The sequence below is a fragment of the Takifugu flavidus genome, chromosome 12 (assembly GCF_003711565.1).
Source record: "Takifugu flavidus isolate HTHZ2018 chromosome 12, ASM371156v2, whole genome shotgun sequence".
Taxonomy (NCBI): Eukaryota; Metazoa; Chordata; class Actinopteri; order Tetraodontiformes; family Tetraodontidae; genus Takifugu; species Takifugu flavidus.
In genome coordinates, this window is record NC_079531.1 from 9,642,615 (window position 1) to 9,660,499 (window position 17,885).

The 17,885-nt window shown below is 40.5% G+C and overlaps 2 protein-coding genes and 1 long non-coding RNA gene across 8 annotated transcripts; 2 read left to right on the top strand and 1 right to left on the bottom strand.

The window, feature by feature from the left end:
• The first annotated feature begins 351 nt into the window (after nt 1-351).
• On the top strand, nt 352-5,707 carry kbtbd3 (kelch repeat and BTB (POZ) domain containing 3). Of its 4 annotated transcripts, XM_057049780.1 has the most exons (11): nt 385-489; nt 574-667; nt 962-1,142; nt 1,947-2,112; nt 2,261-2,443; nt 2,861-3,028; nt 3,106-3,393; nt 3,986-4,228; nt 4,305-4,595; nt 4,687-4,836; nt 5,089-5,707. In XM_057049780.1, exons 2-11 carry the CDS (start codon nt 637-639, stop codon nt 5,209-5,211), a joined length of 1,824 nt encoding a protein of 607 aa, XP_056905760.1. In that variant the 5' UTR covers nt 385-489; nt 574-636; the 3' UTR covers nt 5,212-5,707. The 4 variants fall into 4 exon arrangements, with proteins under 4 accessions (XP_056905758.1, XP_056905757.1, XP_056905761.1 ...); XM_057049778.1 differs by having other exon boundaries at nt 352-667; XM_057049777.1 differs by having other exon boundaries at nt 353-667; nt 866-1,142.
• On the bottom strand, nt 5,237-7,062 carry LOC130535015 (uncharacterized). Its single transcript, XR_008953016.1, has 2 exons — nt 6,737-7,062; nt 5,237-6,097 (listed from the first exon to the last, which is right to left on the bottom strand). It is a non-coding gene; the product is annotated as an uncharacterized LOC130535015 (long non-coding RNA).
• Nucleotides 7,063-10,393: 3,331 nt separating this feature from the next.
• alkbh8 (alkB homolog 8, tRNA methyltransferase) lies at nt 10,394-15,272 on the top strand. 3 transcript variants are annotated; one of them, XM_057050691.1, is made up of 12 exons: nt 10,394-10,553; nt 10,675-10,808; nt 10,907-11,007; nt 11,126-11,257; nt 11,346-11,441; nt 11,658-11,762; nt 12,002-12,072; nt 12,352-12,458; nt 12,604-12,764; nt 12,843-13,114; nt 13,630-13,779; nt 13,962-15,272. In XM_057050691.1, exons 1-12 carry the CDS (start codon nt 10,419-10,421, stop codon nt 14,622-14,624), a joined length of 2,127 nt encoding a protein of 708 aa, XP_056906671.1. In that variant the 5' UTR covers nt 10,394-10,418; the 3' UTR covers nt 14,625-15,272. The 3 variants fall into 3 exon arrangements, with proteins under 3 accessions (XP_056906671.1, XP_056906672.1, XP_056906674.1); XM_057050692.1 differs by lacking the exon at nt 11,346-11,441; XM_057050694.1 differs by lacking the exon at nt 10,675-10,808 and having other exon boundaries at nt 10,400-10,553.
• Nucleotides 15,273-17,885: the final 2,613 nt, after the last annotated feature.

Sequence of the window (17,885 nt, forward strand, 5' to 3'; positions counted from 1 at the left end):
CATTTCTTTTTATTTTATTCTATTTTATTTGGGAGCCGTATTTTTATGAGTATACTTTTATTTATTTTATCAGGTATTGTTGATTTGAACTAATTTCTATCAACGTATAATTATGAATAAACATTTTATTTTACTTAATCAGGTATCAAGTCGTGGCAAATTTTAGCTGTTGGCCTTAATGTACCGTAAGTCAGGTATGGCTGCAATCTGTGCAACTACTGAATCAGTAATCTAGTTTCTGGATGCAGGCAGACACCAGCTTCATATCAGTTAAAAACAACCATATAGCAACATATTTGGGAACTTTTTGTTATTATTCATCACTACAATGAAAATCAAAAAATACTTACAGCGTAACTGAAGCGGTTCAATGGGGTATTTGGGCTTTTGCCAAGGCTTTTGGAAGCGCTACAATAAAACTACATTTCCCAGGTATTGCCTTCATTGCCTCTTCTGCTAAAGACAAAAATAAATTGGAGCATCCCATAGGTAACATTAACATACGCCCATGACAAGACATTTTAAAAGACGATGTTTTCTTATTTCATTACTGAATAAATTGCTGTCTTGTAGCAACGACGATGCTATAACCAAAATTTCACGTCATTTCACGTTTCCCGGAAGTTCCCGAATGCCATGAAGAAGAACTGTCCAAGGTCCCTAGATTGTAAGTGTTTCGCTGCGCCACTCTAGCTTGATCTGCACATCACACATTTTTATGTTGCTTGCACTATGTTATCTACAGTTAGCATGCTATATATACACACAACACGCGCGCACACACACGCGCGCGCGCACACACACAAAGGGAATAATCCTAACACCTTCCTTCCTAATGTACATTTTGCTTTCTTTCTTTTAAAAGGCTACTAGATTTTGTTAAAAATGGATGTATCTCCAAGGTCCCCCCAATGTTTCACAAGCAAATGGCCTCTGACAAGTAAATCTGATTTCCAACAAGGCCCCGGGCCCCCAGAACGCCAGACCCTTCTCCGGACAGCTGAGTCCCACAGCCTGCAGCTCCTGGCTGCGCTCAGGTCATTTCGAGAGTGCAGCTTGATGTTTGACTTCACCATTAATGTGGCGGGACGTGCTTTTCCCTGCCACCGTTGTGTTCTAGCTGCAAGCAGTGATTTCTTCAGGTATTCTTTGTTTCTCCACATTTGGGCAGGAACTGTATTTGCATGCTGATGAAGGGTGACATCAGCTCTGAGGGATCATCATCAGTTCAACGTTTAGTTCAATATTTTAACTGATGATCATTAATAATGCCATAGGTGCTTTTGTACCAGAAAATTGTCAAAAAATTGTCATAAACTATGTATGTGATATGGTTTTCTCTGTACAGCATCAGATTCCATAGTTATCTAGATAACTCCCACATGCTTGTTTGGGGTTAGGCCCTGGGATTCTGTAAAGTGCCTAGAAACAATTTTGATTGTAAAAGACGTTATATAAATAAAAATTGATTGATTGATTGATTGACATCTTCACTGAGATCTACCAGAGAGCCAACTGGACTGTTGAAAGAAAGTGGAAGACATTTCTTTAGAACTGAGTATTCTCCTAAATGTTAAAACAGTCCCATTGAGGCTGCCTTAGACTTTGGTCAATTACTCTGACCTCCGTTAATGAAAAACATTTACTCTTCTGTCAGTGAACCCTGATCTGATTCTAATGTTGACTATCCTGCTGTGCCCAAACAGAAACACAATTTTTACATGTAAAGATGAAATTCAGTTAGTTAATTAAGTTTTTTTCAGTTGATTGGTTTAATATACTGTTGAGATGAAGCGGTAACGTGTAAGGTTTGAAATATTTACCAGATACAGTTCAAGCACATGTGGCTTTCGGTCTCTGATCATTTGGAAATCTTTCTTTAATTACTGACACCATGTTTTTGGGTTATGTTTTGCTGTCTATGTTATGTGCTCCTGTTGGTTTAGGGCTATGTTTGAGGTGGATATGCTAGAGCGTGGTGATGGTTCAGTGACTCTGGATGACCAATGTCTGGACGCAGTCAGCGCTTTCCTGGATTTTGCTTATTCTGGAGAAATACTGATCACCAATGGCAACATAGACACACTGTTTCAGCTTGCTGCTTTTCTTCAGGTAAAATGTGGAACATTCTTTCTTTCCATTTTTTTTCTACACATATGCAGTACAATATACAACATTCCCGTCAAATGATGCCATCACTGATGTCCTGACATTTAACTGAATGTTACTGAGTGGTACGGTTTTATTTCGCTGTTCTCAGGTCTCGGTTCTTTTGCGGGCATGCACCGAATTTCTGATAGGAAGTCTGGATCTTTCTAACTGTCTCTATCTGATCTCCATCGCTGAGGCTTATGGCTCTGACTCCCTCCTCCAAAGTGCCAATGACTTTGTGGTTCAGAACTTCTGCGATCTCTCTAAAACTCAGGACTTTCTCAACATGCAGGTACTGAGCATTGCACAATAGAAAGTGGTGTGCTTTAACCTGATCAAGTTTTAAAAGAAACATGATTTTATATATTATCATTTAGGCTGCCTCAACCACGGTTTTACTGTCAATATTTAAAAAGTTGTTTTAAATGAATGTCCTAAAGACATTTGACCACCTGAATGATCTCAGATGTGTCTAAGAAAACTAAAAGCTTTTATTTAAAGAAAAAATGTCCAACAGAAGGAGATTGCATGCAACAATAAATCCTCATCCCATTTAAAAGATATGTAAAACCCCACCTATAATATTATTATTGTTGGTATTGTTATTATTGTTAGCCAGCGGCTTTTACACCACGGAGAGAAATCAATGTACAGTAACAATTACTGTTACTGAGTAACATATTCTGTCTGGTTCTGTTTTTAACTGTAGGTGAATATCTTAGAAATTTGCCTGCGGTCTGATGCTTTAAATGTGCCCAGTGAGGAAGATGTAGTGACATCACTTCTCAGATGGATTCACCATGACCGACCAGGAAGAGGACAACTATTGCCCAGCTTGTTGTCCTTAACCAGACTACATCATCTACCATCCCTGGAGGTAATATAACATGCAGCTGGACATGAAACTAGAAAGCTTTGTAGCTTGGACTAATTATTCAAAACCCTTTCTGTCAGACTCTGCATTCAGATGTTCTCCTTCAGGAGAGCGAGGCCTGTTGCACGTTGATCTCACAGGCTCAGGACCAACAGGAACAGCACAGTGGCCTGCACACCGATGCCAGGCCGGCCACCACACAGTCCTACATCTACATCCACAAGACAGAAGAGAACGGAGAGACCCGGCATGCCTTCTGCTACTGTCTGGGAACCAATCAATGGAAAGATTTGGGAAAAAATCTCTTGGAGGCAGCTGTCATGTTTCCAGACCCACCAGGATGCTGTTTTACTAGCTATGCAGAAAAGGTATAATTTACTAGTTATAATATGTATAAAGCTTATCAGGAGTTTCATTTTAGAAATATGTCGAACAAATTGTGCTTTTAAAGGATCTGCTATATGTAATGTTGTGGCCAAAGCTGCTACTGCAGCAGCTGCTATTGGTGACCTCCTCCAGTAGATATTGTCAGTTAGGTTTCCAGATTCAGCTAGAATGTACTACAAGGAGCTATCCTGGCACGCATGGAATTTTACACTGTAAGTTTATCATCTGCTGATTATGTTTATGCTTTGTGAGTGATAGTCCATGCCTAAATGAATTAGAGTTAAGTTAAACAAACTTAGCTGAGTCTTACCTGTCCAGGAGAAATGGCGTCGGTGATCTAATTGTTCATCGTTTTTCAGCCATCTCCATCGAAGGCGACGCCTTTTCAACTTTACTTAAAAGGGTAATATTCTGGATGGACTACTGTCGTCAGTGATACAAATATTTGAAATGATTGAGATTCCTTAATCTCTGCTGACATACGAGTGCCATTTTATGACTTGACATACTTTGCATATATTTTTACATTTAGTTGCTTTAAGTGTGATGAACACAATATCCTGTCTGTGGAAGATCTTTGTGACAGGTGGTTGCCGGGGGAGCTGCTGCCGTGCAATACATCTACATGTAGCTCAGCCATCCCATGATGCCACAGACGAGGCCTGGTGCTTCTGTCCGGTTACCCTAACCTGTACACCCACTCCAGCCATGCTGAAAGCTAGAACCATGCATGCAGCTGTCACATGTCTTGACAGAGTGTATGTCATAGGAGGGCGGACCAGAGGATCTACAGGGGAAGCTCCCAGTCTGGTTGAGGTAAAAACATCACTTTTTTAATACAGAATATGAAAATTATTTTTAAGTTTGTATGTTTTTAATGTCTATTTTCCAGGTGGAATATTACAACCCTCTGACCAAGACCTGGTGCTCAGTCAGCCCCCTCCCCACTGCCATCTTCTACCCAGAGGCAACTTCCTGTGGCAGCCTCATCTACACTCTGGGATCTGAGGTGGAGTTCACAGAGACATTTAATCCCTTACTGGACTGCTTCTTCTGCTATGATGCTCAAAAAGACCAGTGGAACCGTCTGGTTGCGGAATTTGGTCAGTTCTTCCACGCAATTCTAGTCAAGGCTGTGTCAAACAATGATACTCTTCATCTATGTGACCTGTCCACATATAAGGTGAGTCAATCAGAAGAGGATAAACCAATTTTTTCCTTTGAGTTTTCAGGTGTGTTTTAATAGTATGCTAAGATGTATGCTGTCTTAACAGGTCTACAGCTTTTGTCCAGAGACCTGCGTATGGAAAGGTCAAGGGTCATTTGAGTGTGCAGGGTTCAATGCTGGAGCAGTTGGTACCAGAGACAGAATCTACATCCTGGGTGGAGACTATTCACCTGATGAGATCACTGATGATGTTCAGGTAACCCAAAGAAATAGCTTCCCCCTATTTAGGCAGCAAATCAGCAATTCATCTTGAAGCCTTTAATCCAGTTTGGAGGCACTTTTGTAGCCTGTGTCAGAAGATCTGCTTCACATTCATTGTGTTTTGTTTTCAGAGTGTTCGGTGTAAATTCATATTTATAATCATTTAACATGATGAGGCCTGGTCAGCCTAACATGCTGTTGAGACGAACAGCAGAAGGTGAAAGATGATGGTTCTTCTCTGGTGCAGGTGTATCACAGTGAGCGGAGTGAATGGGAGGAACTGAGCCCGATGCCCAGAGCCCTCACCGAGTTCCACTGTCAGCTCATCAGCTTTACCAGACACAGAGATCCCTGGGATGCTACACTGTGACACACATAAATCATCCACATACAAATGAGTCAGTTATTTTTATTGATTGTTTCAATGTTTTTAAAGCTCTTCAAAGGCTATTGCATCCTCTATGGAGGTGCAAAAAGGGGTGTTTTATGGAAAGAAGGCAACATAAATATAAGGTTTCATCATTTGCATTGCTTTACAACATGCTTGTTTTTTCATATTTGCCTTGGCACCGTGATACCGTAACATGATTCAGAGCTCACACATAAATCTCACAGTGATTAAGGCTACAGTCTCTACAGGCTCGAATCGTTTCCTTAGTTAAAAAAATGTGAAGAGAAGATTCAAAGCTGACAGTTATATCCTCCTTTGTTAAATGTAAGTGAACTTAATAGTACAGATATCTAACCTCTTCAAGTTAAGACAGTGGCTTCAGTTTTACTTGTTTTGGCCTTGTTTTGGCCTGGTGATTTCGTATTTCATTAAGAGCCACATTAAAAATGCATCAGATTGGAAATACGGACGCCAAGCACATTTGTCATGGATATTCTGTTCTTCTGATTGTGGCCAACGTGTCTGCTTATCTTTTACGTCACTGTAATCATGGAGCTCTCCGTGAGACTGGCGTCCAAATGGTTAAATAACAAAATATTATCATGGCCTTGTGTGAAAGGGAACAACTCAGCAAGTCCCTTGATCCTCATGCTGGCAGTCTCTCCACGGCGCTTCAGTCCTGGTAAGTTTTCACAAGTAACCACATCAGCAGCACAGTGATTAAGACGATCATGAAGTTGAGGAAAAGCTCCCTGGCTGAGCGCTCCATGCTGATGCCTCAGAAGTGACAAAGTCGAAGAGGAGGAGATCAGAGTGCAGCGCCGATGACACTGTTATGTTGCCTCTTGGGACCGTTGTCCTTGACCTGACAAGTATGCAGTGATAGAAAATTACAAAGCATCTACAAGGCGAATACACGCACCATTAGTAATGTAATACTTCAGAGCCTCCGCTGCATTTGTGAGCGTGTGTGTTGCCTCTCTTATCACAGATCAGAACGATCAGACTCATCAGACTCATCAGTCATCAGCCAGGTGGCTTGCTACATCTGTTCCTGATACATCAGTTACCAATGACCAGGGCCAACATTAGGCCTCGTAAAACACGCTGCATGTTGCACAGATTTAAAGGCCAAATTATAGTAATAAACCTGTAATACAGACATGATCAGATTGATGATGATAGACTCAACAATGTATGTTTCTAGAAAAAGACTGAAAGTGACTTCAGTGGAAAATGGTGAAGCAAAACTTACACCACTGGAATGTCTTCCACTTTTTTGAGTTTACTTTCTTAAAAGTAAGTTTTAACACAAGTATTAAGCATATCAGTGACAGTAGGAACAAATGTTTTCAAAAATCAAAATGAAAGTATATATTGATTGAATTACAGGGTTCATCAATAACAGATGAAATAGAAGCTTCAGTCATTCCTAAAATGAAAAAATGAAGTAACTACAGGCTGATTTTCTTGTGGCTTTCTACATCATGAGACTGATTGTTACCTTTCCTTCGTCAGCCACGGCCGTTCAGTGATCAGTCAGAGGAGGTGACAGATGTGGTGCGGGTCGGGAAGCCTCTCTTCTTACTTCTTTGTTATTACTATTATTATTATGAGCATCTGCCTGTGTGCAGCATCTACAATAGGCTGTGCTGACCAGCTTTTCTCTCCCCTGCCAGAGACCTGGCGCTTTCCTAAAGTAGCCATCCAGAGAGGACCGCCCATGGTTGACGTCACACAGCAACCAAACCACCAATAGATAATGTTATATTTTCCACAATCTTCTCCACTGGAGTGTTTCCCATTTGTAACCAAACACAGTATCCCTCTCTTTCTCTCTGAGACACACATGCACAGCAGAAGGGTTATTTATAAAACATTAATGCAACCACTTAAAAATGGACTCATGTGATGCCACAATTCATCATGCTGTCACAAAACATTGTTTTCTTTCTAAAATGAATTGGACACTTTGTGTGTTATTAAAGAACTTGTGTGATATTATGGAAATGTGTGATATTCATGCATATTTTGTCATTTTCATAGTAGAAATAGTTTGTTATATTAAAATCATCTTAAGACAAGGAAACAGCAGCTACTATTTCAGTTTGCATGACAAATTTCCACACACCTGGTTTTTAAATTTGTTTGACAATGCTGGCATCACTCCTATCTTACACTTGTTTTCCTTTATTCTTGCATTAGAGCTTTAAAGTTTCTTCATGATACACTTGGTTGTTTAATCTCTTTAATCTAAACTCCAATTACACTTGTAGCTGCTGAGGGTTTAGATGTAACTAGAAACCTTTGTCCCCTTGAGATTTTTGGGATCTCAGCATATTCTATTTTTGCTGTCATGCATTTGCACTCACTAGGACTGTAGCTGGAACGTACCTGCTCAACTTTTGAACTACTTTTCCTTTTGAAACAGCCCGATGGGAAATGTCCGAGTGATTCAGCACCGTTAAAACACTACATCTCTCACTTGCATCTCGCATCAAGTTGATGTATCTGAAAAGTAATATTTCACTTTTGCACTTTGCAAACACAAATAGGAATTCTATTATTCTATTCTATTATTATTCTATTATTTCTTCCATCAAATATTCAACAGCCCTCTCCAAGAACTTGCACTGAGGGCGGCAGTTTGACAGCTCACCTCTCTGAATTTCTCAGCTCATCTAACATTTGACAGCTGCTTACAATGGTGTTATCTAAACCCCTTACACACACACACAAGTCTTACACACAGAGGTCAAAGGGGGATGAAGTACTGGTTATTGCGGCTCCCTCAAAATGTTCCATTACAGGATTCCAAGGCCATCCCCAAGGGATTTAACAGATCAAATGACATCTATTCTGTTGCTCTTTGTCTGACTGCCAGTAGTCACAATTTGACCCAGGGATTCCCATTGTCACGGAGATGCGGCACTATGGTGATCAAATTAAAGATTGTGAAGTGTGCAGGCATCTCAGTGTGGAGTGGACTGTAGCCCAGTGTGACAGCTGCTTGTGTGTGTTTAAGATAGAAAAGTACTGGCTGTGTTTTCCTGTAAATCAGCAGATAGACAGAGGGGGTGTCAACATGGCCCCAGACACACCATTCCACACATTCTAGGACACTGTGTGTGTGTGTGTGTGTGTGTGTGTGTGTGTGTGTGTGTGTGTGTGTGTGTGTGTTGTGTGTGTGTGTGTGTTGTGTGTGTGTGTGTGTGTGTGTGTGTGTGTATTTTCTTGTTTGTGCGACATACAGTACTTAGCACCAAAACGTTCATTCTACGAGCAAAGAGGACATTTTGGCCAGTCCTCTCAACTTCAATATATATGTGTGCATCTGCTATTAGCTCTATTGTTGAAGAACAGGCAGGTGTAAGAGCATGAAATAGTGTCGTATTGATTCAAGACCTAGTATGCTTTGTATTTTTGTGCACTGGCAAACCTTGTGTTTACTCGTCTCCCATGTCTCGTGTGTCATATCCTTGGGGAAAAAATGACCTGTCCAATTTTTTGAATAGCTTTTTATTTGCTTTTAAATTATATTTTATTATTTTATTAGTCATCACGAAGAAGAGCATGAGATCTTCTTACAGCCTTTAAAAATAAAAATTAATAATGAGCCATTTTTTGTTCTTCCCATTTCAATGTATGACTCCGACTATTAGAAAGGCAAATATGTCATCAATTTGTGTGCTCACTTGTGAACCTCTATTTTAAATGGCTCAGCTTACCAAAGCAGTTCAGGTCTAACCTTTTTCCAGCTTGGCTGATAACAGAAAAGTCTATTAATAGGTCTAAATTGCTGTTCAGCCTCTAGCAGAATACTGGTCGCCTCTTCCCTCACAATCACTGTTGATTAAAGGCTGAACAGCTTTGAAGCCTGTTTTTGAAACTGTGTTTATGAGACATTATAACCTGCTGATGAGTCGTTCATAACTATTCACTGAGTGATTATCTGCCATTCTGATATTTTCTGTAAAAATATTATCATACAATATATCGTGTATCTCCACAACAGCCCTTATCTAGCTCATATTGCTGTTTATCACCCAACGCCCATTAAAGAAATACATTTTATTACACTTTTTAAAAAAAACTTCATCAAACGTTCATACTAGGGAGGATGGCCATGGTCTCCTGTTCAAACAGCTGTTGTTTTGCAGACTAAACACAGTGTGCTGTTAAGACAACGAAGCAGTCCCTTTGGCCAGTAGCTCAGTGTGACACCGAAATGGTCAGGCTGTGCCATTGGAAATTAGAGGGCTGGCGACAGGTGAGGGTTTCATTGCACAATCCCTCCACATATTAATTCTCCAACCTCACTCTGGTGAAATGTACATGCAGCTAGAGGAGCTGCACAGTCATTTATCTGCACGGAATTCCTACATGGGAATAGACCAACGGGTCCAGGGTGGACCATAACACAATATATAGATAACATAAATGTTTTGTTCCATAAAAATGCTGCTTAAATGTTTCAGTCAACAACACAATCCTCAGATAAAGAAGGAATATCTTCAATGTGGGATGATGAAAAGGAATGCCCAACAGTCTCTCCAGAGTCACTCCCCTTATGTTTTTATCCCTTTGTATCATGTTAGGCTGGCCTATAGAATGATCCCTGGATAATTTGGTCTATCTTTTGTGTAGAGATTAAGAAAGCATGCAGCATGGATTTCCCTGCAGTGTGTTTGTCCTCTATATTGGAAACATATTTCAAAACATGACACATTGTGGACTTGAATACCAACTGACAGTGAACACAACAAAGCTGGGCAATTAAGGAAAGAAAAACAACTGATATAGTGCAGAATTAGAGCTTTCCAAAGGAAAAAAAAGCAAAGTACTAAATAACTGCATTTAGTTTTCCCTTTCACCTCATAAAACATTATATACAGTATGCATTTATACATTCAATATATAACATTGTACTGTTGTGTTGTGCATTAGTGATACTTGTATACTGATCATTTTTTAATGATTTATTCATATGACTTTTGGACAAGAAGTTAAAGTAAACTCACACAAAACAATCCTGAATTAAAATATTGACATGTTTTAATCGTGGAAGAAAAATAATATCGTCAAAGCAAATCGAAAATACTGTAAACAAAAGGTGGAACAAGGCTTGTCTTCAGGAACCATCGGTCGCGCCTTTTTAGTACACGGACAACTTTAAGTAACGGACAATGGCTGACACTGTAAAAAATACGATATTCGTAAAGAGGAGTAAAGTGAAAAAGAAAATTCTTCGAAAACAGTTAAAAGCCAGTCATATTTTATTGAAGCATGAAGGCATCAGTACAGTGTCACAGCCTACCAAGGTAATGTTTAGTCGACAACTTACGAGGAGTTACCGTATACAGCTGACATACGTCTCAACACATAAATGAGCCATACTGTCAAATTCGGTATTCATTATTATTTGTAATGCATCCACGGCAGAGTTTGGTAGTGGCAAACGGTGGCCTGGGTAATGGAGTCAGTCGTCAGGAGTTGTCTGCAGTCCTGAAAGAGTTCGGAGAAATAGAGAGGCTGGTTATGCCCCCTCAGAAACCGTATGCTTTTGTCACGTACAGGTACTTCATAGACGAATTTATCATCACAACCTAATTATCACAATGCGAGACCAATAATCCTCTTATAGATTCTTTTAATCGTTGGTGTTTGTTTCCAGATCTGAAGCGGGTGCTCAAAAAGCTCATGCCCAACTCAATGGAAAATCGTTAAAGTGTGAAGACAATGTTGTGACACTTTATCTCAGTTATGTCCAGTCAGGTACGTTGTAATTTTGAGCATTTAAAATTCATTGGAATAACAGAGGCAAAATTACCTTTGAGCCAATTGTGTTGTAACAGCTGATTGATTGATCTGAACCCTTGTGTGGTTTGTGCAGTACCCTGTGAAGAAGCTGGATCCCTTTCTTTGCCAGTGGGGTTAACCTTGTTGGACAGTTTCGTGTCTCCAGAGGAGGAGGCTTTGCTGCTCGCTGCGCTTGACTGGTCCCCAGGTAACGATGAGGTTACTGGTGAGTTGCTGCTCCTGGATTTTTATGTTAGTTCCTGGGTTGTGAGTTCCAGCTGTAACAGACTCACTCCACTGTAATGTCTCTGAAGCTCAAAAAGCCATGAAGCATAGAAGAGTCAAACATTATGGCTTTGAATTTCGCTATGACAACAACAATGTGGACAAGGACAAACCATTACCTGCTGGTATGTCTTCCTTTTTTTTGGTATCAGGTACAACAACACTTTGTCAAAAACCAGTGTCAGTATTATTTCTATATTTTGATGGAATTTAAATTTAAATTGAATTAAAATTAAATTTCTGTGATCTTATAACTACAAGACTGCTTCCAATTGTTAATAAATGCTATCAAATAACAATTAAGATTCATAATTACATTATTCATCTTTGTTTGTTTCTAGGTATACCTGCCGAGTGTCTCCCCATTCTGGAGCGGTGTCTGTCCAATCAAATCATTGACATCCTGCCTGATCAGCTGACTGTCAACCAGTATGAGTCTGGACAGGGTTGGTTACTTCAGCCATCTAAATGAGTGTATCCAGCCTCTGAACCTCACTTAAATGAGGCAAATACACTCAATAGGCCACTATGACACTTGCTATTTCGAATGATAATAGATAAAGCAGTACACTTGTGGTTATTAGACAGAAGTACTCTGATGAGTAGAATGCTCGAGTATTTATGAAACAAGATATTATAATTCTAAATGCAGTTGCTGCATTACTAAGTTGGCGATCTTTTCCAGGGATTCCTCCTCACATCGATACTCACTCTGCCTTTGAAGAAACGATCCTGTCGCTGAGCCTGGGGGCGCAGGTAAGCAGTACTGTCCTTATTATTCATTCATTTGGACAGAACATTTAATGTATTCGCTGAAAATCTTCAGATAACACTGCAGCAACTGTTCAAGAGAACATTTAAAATGTCTACTATTCCCAAATAACCAAAGACATTTAATTTCAGTGAACTGAAAAAGCCTCTTGGATCAAAGTAGAAACATCTTCAAACACAAGCCCAGTTGACTTCTCTTCAGCCAAGATGTCTCTTCACCTACTGTAGACACCTACTGTCTTCATGTGTGCCTGTTCATTTTAGACCGTGATGGATTTCCGTCATCCCGATGGTGGCCTCGTTGCTCTGGTGTTACCTGGTAGGAGTCTTTTGGTGATGAAGGGAGAGAGCAGATACCTGTGGACCCATGGGTGAGCTCCAATTTGTTATTCCGACCTGTTGCTTTTTTCCAATTCAATTTACGTTCGTTTTATTTATTTTGCATCAAATCCACCGAAGAGTTTCTCTAAGTTGAAAGCCAGAGCCTTACCCCCGTGCTGGCCTCTGTTCTCTCAGGATTACTCCACGCAAGTGTGATGTGGTGCCATCCTGTGACCCACAGTCCTCTGCTCCAGTGCCAACTGACAATCAGACTCAGAGCAGGTTGACTTTAAGCAGGAGGGGCACCCGCACGTCCTTCACATTCCGCAGGATCAGACACGAGCCGTGCCGCTGTGGTGGGAAACTTATTGTCCTCTAACTGTCATGTGATTTTTAACTGGCAGCGATTTTTCAGCACCTCTTCCTTCCCTTAGGTTTTCCCTCTGTTTGTGACAGTCAGAGAGTATCAGCAGTCCCTGAACCGTCCCTCCCCTCACTACCCACTTGCCATGCTGACGCAGCTCATTTGGAAAAGGAATATGTCCACAGAGTATACAACTCCATCGCCCCCCATTTCAGTAGCACTCGTCATTCTCCCTGGCCGCGTGTGTGCCACTTTCTGTCCTCGCTCCCCCCTGGCAGCATGGTGGCTGATGTGGGATGTGGAAATGGGAAATACCTCAGTGTAAACCCAGAAGTGATTGCAGTAAGTATTTCATTATTGTCATTTTGTGTTCCCACTGGGATGTTTCCTCTCAAATTCGATCTATCATTAGTGTAACGACTCCAGGGCTGAGGCAACTCCACAACATTCACGCAGTTCTCCCTCATCTGCTCCTGCTTAAGGGTGTTCACTCATTAACAGGAGAACCTTTACCTCAGTTTTTCATGGAGTTCTTTGCTCCATTCAGCCTTCAACCCTGAACATTGAAGCCCTGCTGTCTTACACCACAGCATGATGCTGCCAGTTCCAGCGGAGGGATGCTGTTGGACCAGTAATGAGCAGGGCCCAAAAAACACCACTTAGAATTTAGGCCTGAAGGTTCAATCATGGTTTCATTTTCATCTGGAATATGTGATTTACTTGTTATCTTTATGCTTCAATAACATTTTTTTTTAAAAAATAATGTAAGAATCTTCAATAGAAAAAGAAGTACGGTATTTCTTGAAAGAATGTGATTACAAATCTCTGAAATGATGCCCGTATTTTGTATTTTTCAGGTTGGCTGTGATCGCAGCAGTGCACTTATTCAAATCTGTGCAGAGAGGGGTTTCCAGGTGTTTGTATCTGATGCTCTCATGCTCCCTTTGCACTCAGCCTCCTTTGATGCTTGTATCTCCATAGCTGTCATACACCACTTTTCCACCCAGGTAATGCACATGTCTTTGGATCCATTTAAAACAATTTTGGAAAACAAATGCATCTGCATATTTTTAGTCCCTCAAAGATCTGTCATGTCATCAAACAAATATGCAAATATGGAATTGAAAAACAATTAATTCAATTATTTTTCAAATCCCGCATGGCATGCTAATGTGGGCTTGTGTTGCAGGAGCGACGACTGGCAGCAGTAAGAGAACTGGTCAGACTTTTGAAGCCTGGAGGTCAAGCACTTATCTATGTTTGGGCTTATGAACAAGAGTACAACAAGCAGAGGTCCAAATACCTCAAAGAACAGAGCAAAGAGAAGTACAGCATGACTAACAGCACATCAAATGGTACCCAGGATCTGTGTGAGAGGTCCAGTCAGCCTCTAGAAGATAAGCACAACAGTGGAGAGAACATACAGTGTGTCAGTAAACTGGCTGATGGGAAGCTTAGCATACACACTAACCGCACAGCCTTCAAATCCCAGGACCTCCTGGTTCCCTGGCATCTGAAAGATGAGAAAATACAAAGAGGGGAATACTCTGGGGAGAATTTAGAGTACAAGGCTTCCTCAGGTTATGGTTTGTGTTCTGGCAACAGGTCCGACTGTAACCCAGGTTCTGATTTTAAAATATCCATTGGATCAAGCCTTGGCCTCAGCTCAGAGTCTCAAACCTCACCAGATAGTGCGACTGAGCGCAGTTCAGTTACCGTGTTTCACCGCTATTACCATCTGTTCCAGCAGGGGGAGCTCGAGCACCTGTGTGGTCAAATCACTGGAGTCAAAGTTGAGAGCAGCTACCATGACCAGGGAAACTGGTGTGTTCTGGTAGAGAAGACAGCTTGACGCTTGGTTGCTTTTTTATGTAATGTTATAGGTGATGCAATGACAGATTTAAAGGAAGGTTTCCCAATATGTCTATGGTGTTCTTGTTCATTTCTTCAATATTACTTTATAGTTAATTAAATTAAAAAAAAATTAAAAAAATCAGCATGGTGGAATCTTGCCTCCACGCTTCTTGTCACAAGAAACAGTAAAAATAGGAACAGATGAAGATTGATTCAAAACTGATCTTTGGGGGCTACAGTGATTTGATAACAGATTAGAAAAGCAACTTTTTATGGACATAAAATGAAGTAGTGACTGAAAACTTATCTGTTTTTACAGGAAGAAATACAGAAATCACCATTTTGAATATTCAATGCGATTGAAATTGCCAAAGAAAAAAATTAAATTCTCCCTCTTTTATCCTGAATGGATGTATTTAGCCTGTCTTGAGATTCACCACCATCTTTGTGAATGTAAATTTGCCTCCGTTCTTTTCTGTACCAGATTGTCTTTCCCACTGGGTTTCACTCTACGTGCCGCCCCCCCCCCTTTTTTTATATATATATTGGACTGTATTTGTGTTTGAACCAAAGCGATCTGTATAATTGTATCCAAAACTAATCTATATGGTCTATCTTCTTCTTATAAAGTTATCTCAAGTGTTCATATGAGTGTCCAGCCTTCTTTTAAACACATTGTCTGGTGGCCTTTGCCACAACCCTCTTCCACCATCCTCCACCACCATACTGTCGTCTGCAGACTGAATCTTCACTTTGATGGATGTGGCTGCCACCAAGTCATGGCAGAACATCAGAAATACCAGTAGTTTGAGATATGTTTAATAAAAATATACAAATATTACAAGACGAGTAAAGACAAAAAGTGCTGAGTCACTGAAGCCAACAATGGCGCTGCAGCTGGGTCAGGGTGAGACGATCCTCAGGTGCTCTTGCCAAACACTCATATAGAAACTTCTGGCAATCTATGGAAGACAACGATCATGAATATGAATCAGCACCATTGATGGCACTTTGAGAGGTTTGCTTGTCCCTCTAAATTCTGTACACTGAGAAACCCCCGTTTGGATCTGCAACTTATTTTGGAGGAATCTGGTTGTCTCAAATGTTTCCCCGTGGTGAAGTGTTTCGTACAAGATGACCCCAATCTGCCACACTGTGGAGGGCCCAGGCTTGTAGGAGCCATAAAAGTATTCGGGAGGTATGTGTTCAACGGTACCTGCAAGGTATTACAATGACAGCAAAAGTGTTTCAATGGATATACTGGAGACGATCACACTCAAAAGTCCAACTCCTTTATTTACCAAAGAAGATGCTGTATGAGAACCTTTTGGTAAAGAAACAGCTCAGGCCAAAGTCAATTATTTGAACCTGTGGCACTTCAGAACCAGTCTCAACCAATATATTCTGCTGCTTGATGTCCCGGTGAAATTTTTTTGTTCCTTTCAAGGTCTCTTGCTGCATCAACCAGCTGTTTTATTATAATCTGCGATGGACCAAAGACAAACTAAAGCTCACAGTGGATGTTCACTGCAGTGACAAACACACACACACACACGAGCATCTCACTTTGACCTGCTCTTCCTCTAGGCATCCTCCATTGACCTGGCAATATACGTTCAGGTCTTCATATGGTACTGGTCTCTCTATCACCAGTATTAGCTCCTGTTCCAGGTCATACCAGTCCAAGAGTCTAACTGGTGCCGACTTGGACACTTGTCTTTTACTCCCTGAAATTTTCAACATGACAGCAACTTCAGACGAAACTCATTTCCCATTTTCAGTCTGAAACAACAAAACAACAAAAATGGAAAACAGCTGATGAAACACCCTCAAACAAATCACAACATAACACATTTAACCACCTCTGTCAGCGGTGGGGGAGATTACAATAGTTGTACATTTGTACTCACCTTGTTTTTGCACAACACCTTTTCTTTGGCAACGTGTTTGATGGCCACCTAATACCAGATACCAGCGTGGCTTTCAGCACATCCTGATTAAACTCTGCATGTCCATCCATCCATCCATTCTCTACCGCTTATCCGGGGTCGGGTCGCGGGGGCAGCAGCCTAAGGAGAGAAGCCCAGACTTCCCTCTCCCCAGCTAAACTCTGCATGTACACATGTAAATGTCTGAATGTGCTTGAGGACAAAAGTTTAACACTTACAGGGGAATGACTAGATTTATTGTATCCAGCAAAAACAAAACCACATCCTCCTTTACCAAGAGGTTGCAACTCTTGATACTTGGCTGCAAATTCAGCTGTGACAAAAATTAAACAAATTAATGAACCCCTTGGCAAATCAACGATTACATTTTTTTCATTGCAAATCAAAGTCATCCTGCAATGTGCATGAACATAATTATATCCTCCATTCATAATTCCTGACCTCTCTGGGCTTCTACAAAGCTATGTTTGGCCTTATGCTGGTGCGAGACTATCTTTTGTTTTGAGATTCTTCCACCTCCATCTCCAGCCTGCTTTCTTTTTCTGCACCTCCTGATCAAATCAGTCTCAGTAGAAGACTTTATTGTGGTGACTGCAAAACACAGAAAGCCCTCAATTCATTGACTTTCAGCTTTTTAAAATGGTAAAATTTAAAAATGGTAACATGGTCGTCAGGGGATGCAGCAGTTACATTAGCTAAGAAATAAGATATCAATCAACAGGCTCACAGATAGAATGATAGACCGTCACCCTTACAGTTTCTACATAGACATGGAATGAATATAGAGCTAACATTTTTTCTCTGAATCACAATGATTCCTACCACAGCCTTATAGATGCTCTCACTATATATTTGGTTCTACTTGTTTCTTACCCGAGTCACCATTGCTGCGAAAAGGCATGAAATACAACACAGTGTCACCATCCATTATCACTATATAATAACTTAAACCCCCACACTCCATTTGGCACTAGATCTTGTCTCTTTGAGCTCTCGTATAACTTTTATTTACTTAAAATCCTTGCAGTCATACAAAATCTTTTCTTTTATTTTGGTTTTATTTTGAGAGCACATTTAATTTAAAAGCATTTTGTCTTAATATACTTTAAACTAAAATGAACATAAAAGACACAAACACATTCTCTCATGGTGAAATTGTTTAGTTAAATTAAGTATATGAGAGATCAAAAATCAAAAACAGCTCGGTTATTTGTGAATTTTCACTGAGACTACGATCAAATACATGCATGCAACACTTTATATACGGTTATCACATATCTGTGGCATCCCAGCCACTTGCTATTGCGTCA

Coding starts and splice junctions, on each gene's coding strand:
- kbtbd3 (XM_057049777.1), top strand. CDS start 886: ATGGATGTATCTCCAAGGTCCCCCCAATGTTTCACAAGCAAATGGCCT. Junction 1,143..1,946: donor GCAAGCAGTGATTTCTTCAG/GTATTCTTTGTT, acceptor CTGTTGGTTTAG/GGCTATGTTTGAGGTGGATA. Junction 2,113..2,260: donor AGCTTGCTGCTTTTCTTCAG/GTAAAATGTGGA, acceptor CGCTGTTCTCAG/GTCTCGGTTCTTTTGCGGGC.
- alkbh8 (XM_057050691.1), top strand. CDS start 10,419: ATGGCTGACACTGTAAAAAATACGATATTCGTAAAGAGGAGTAAAGTG. Junction 12,765..12,842: donor ACACGAGCCGTGCCGCTGTG/GTGGGAAACTTA, acceptor TCCTTCCCTTAG/GTTTTCCCTCTGTTTGTGAC. Junction 13,780..13,961: donor TACACCACTTTTCCACCCAG/GTAATGCACATG, acceptor CTTGTGTTGCAG/GAGCGACGACTGGCAGCAGT.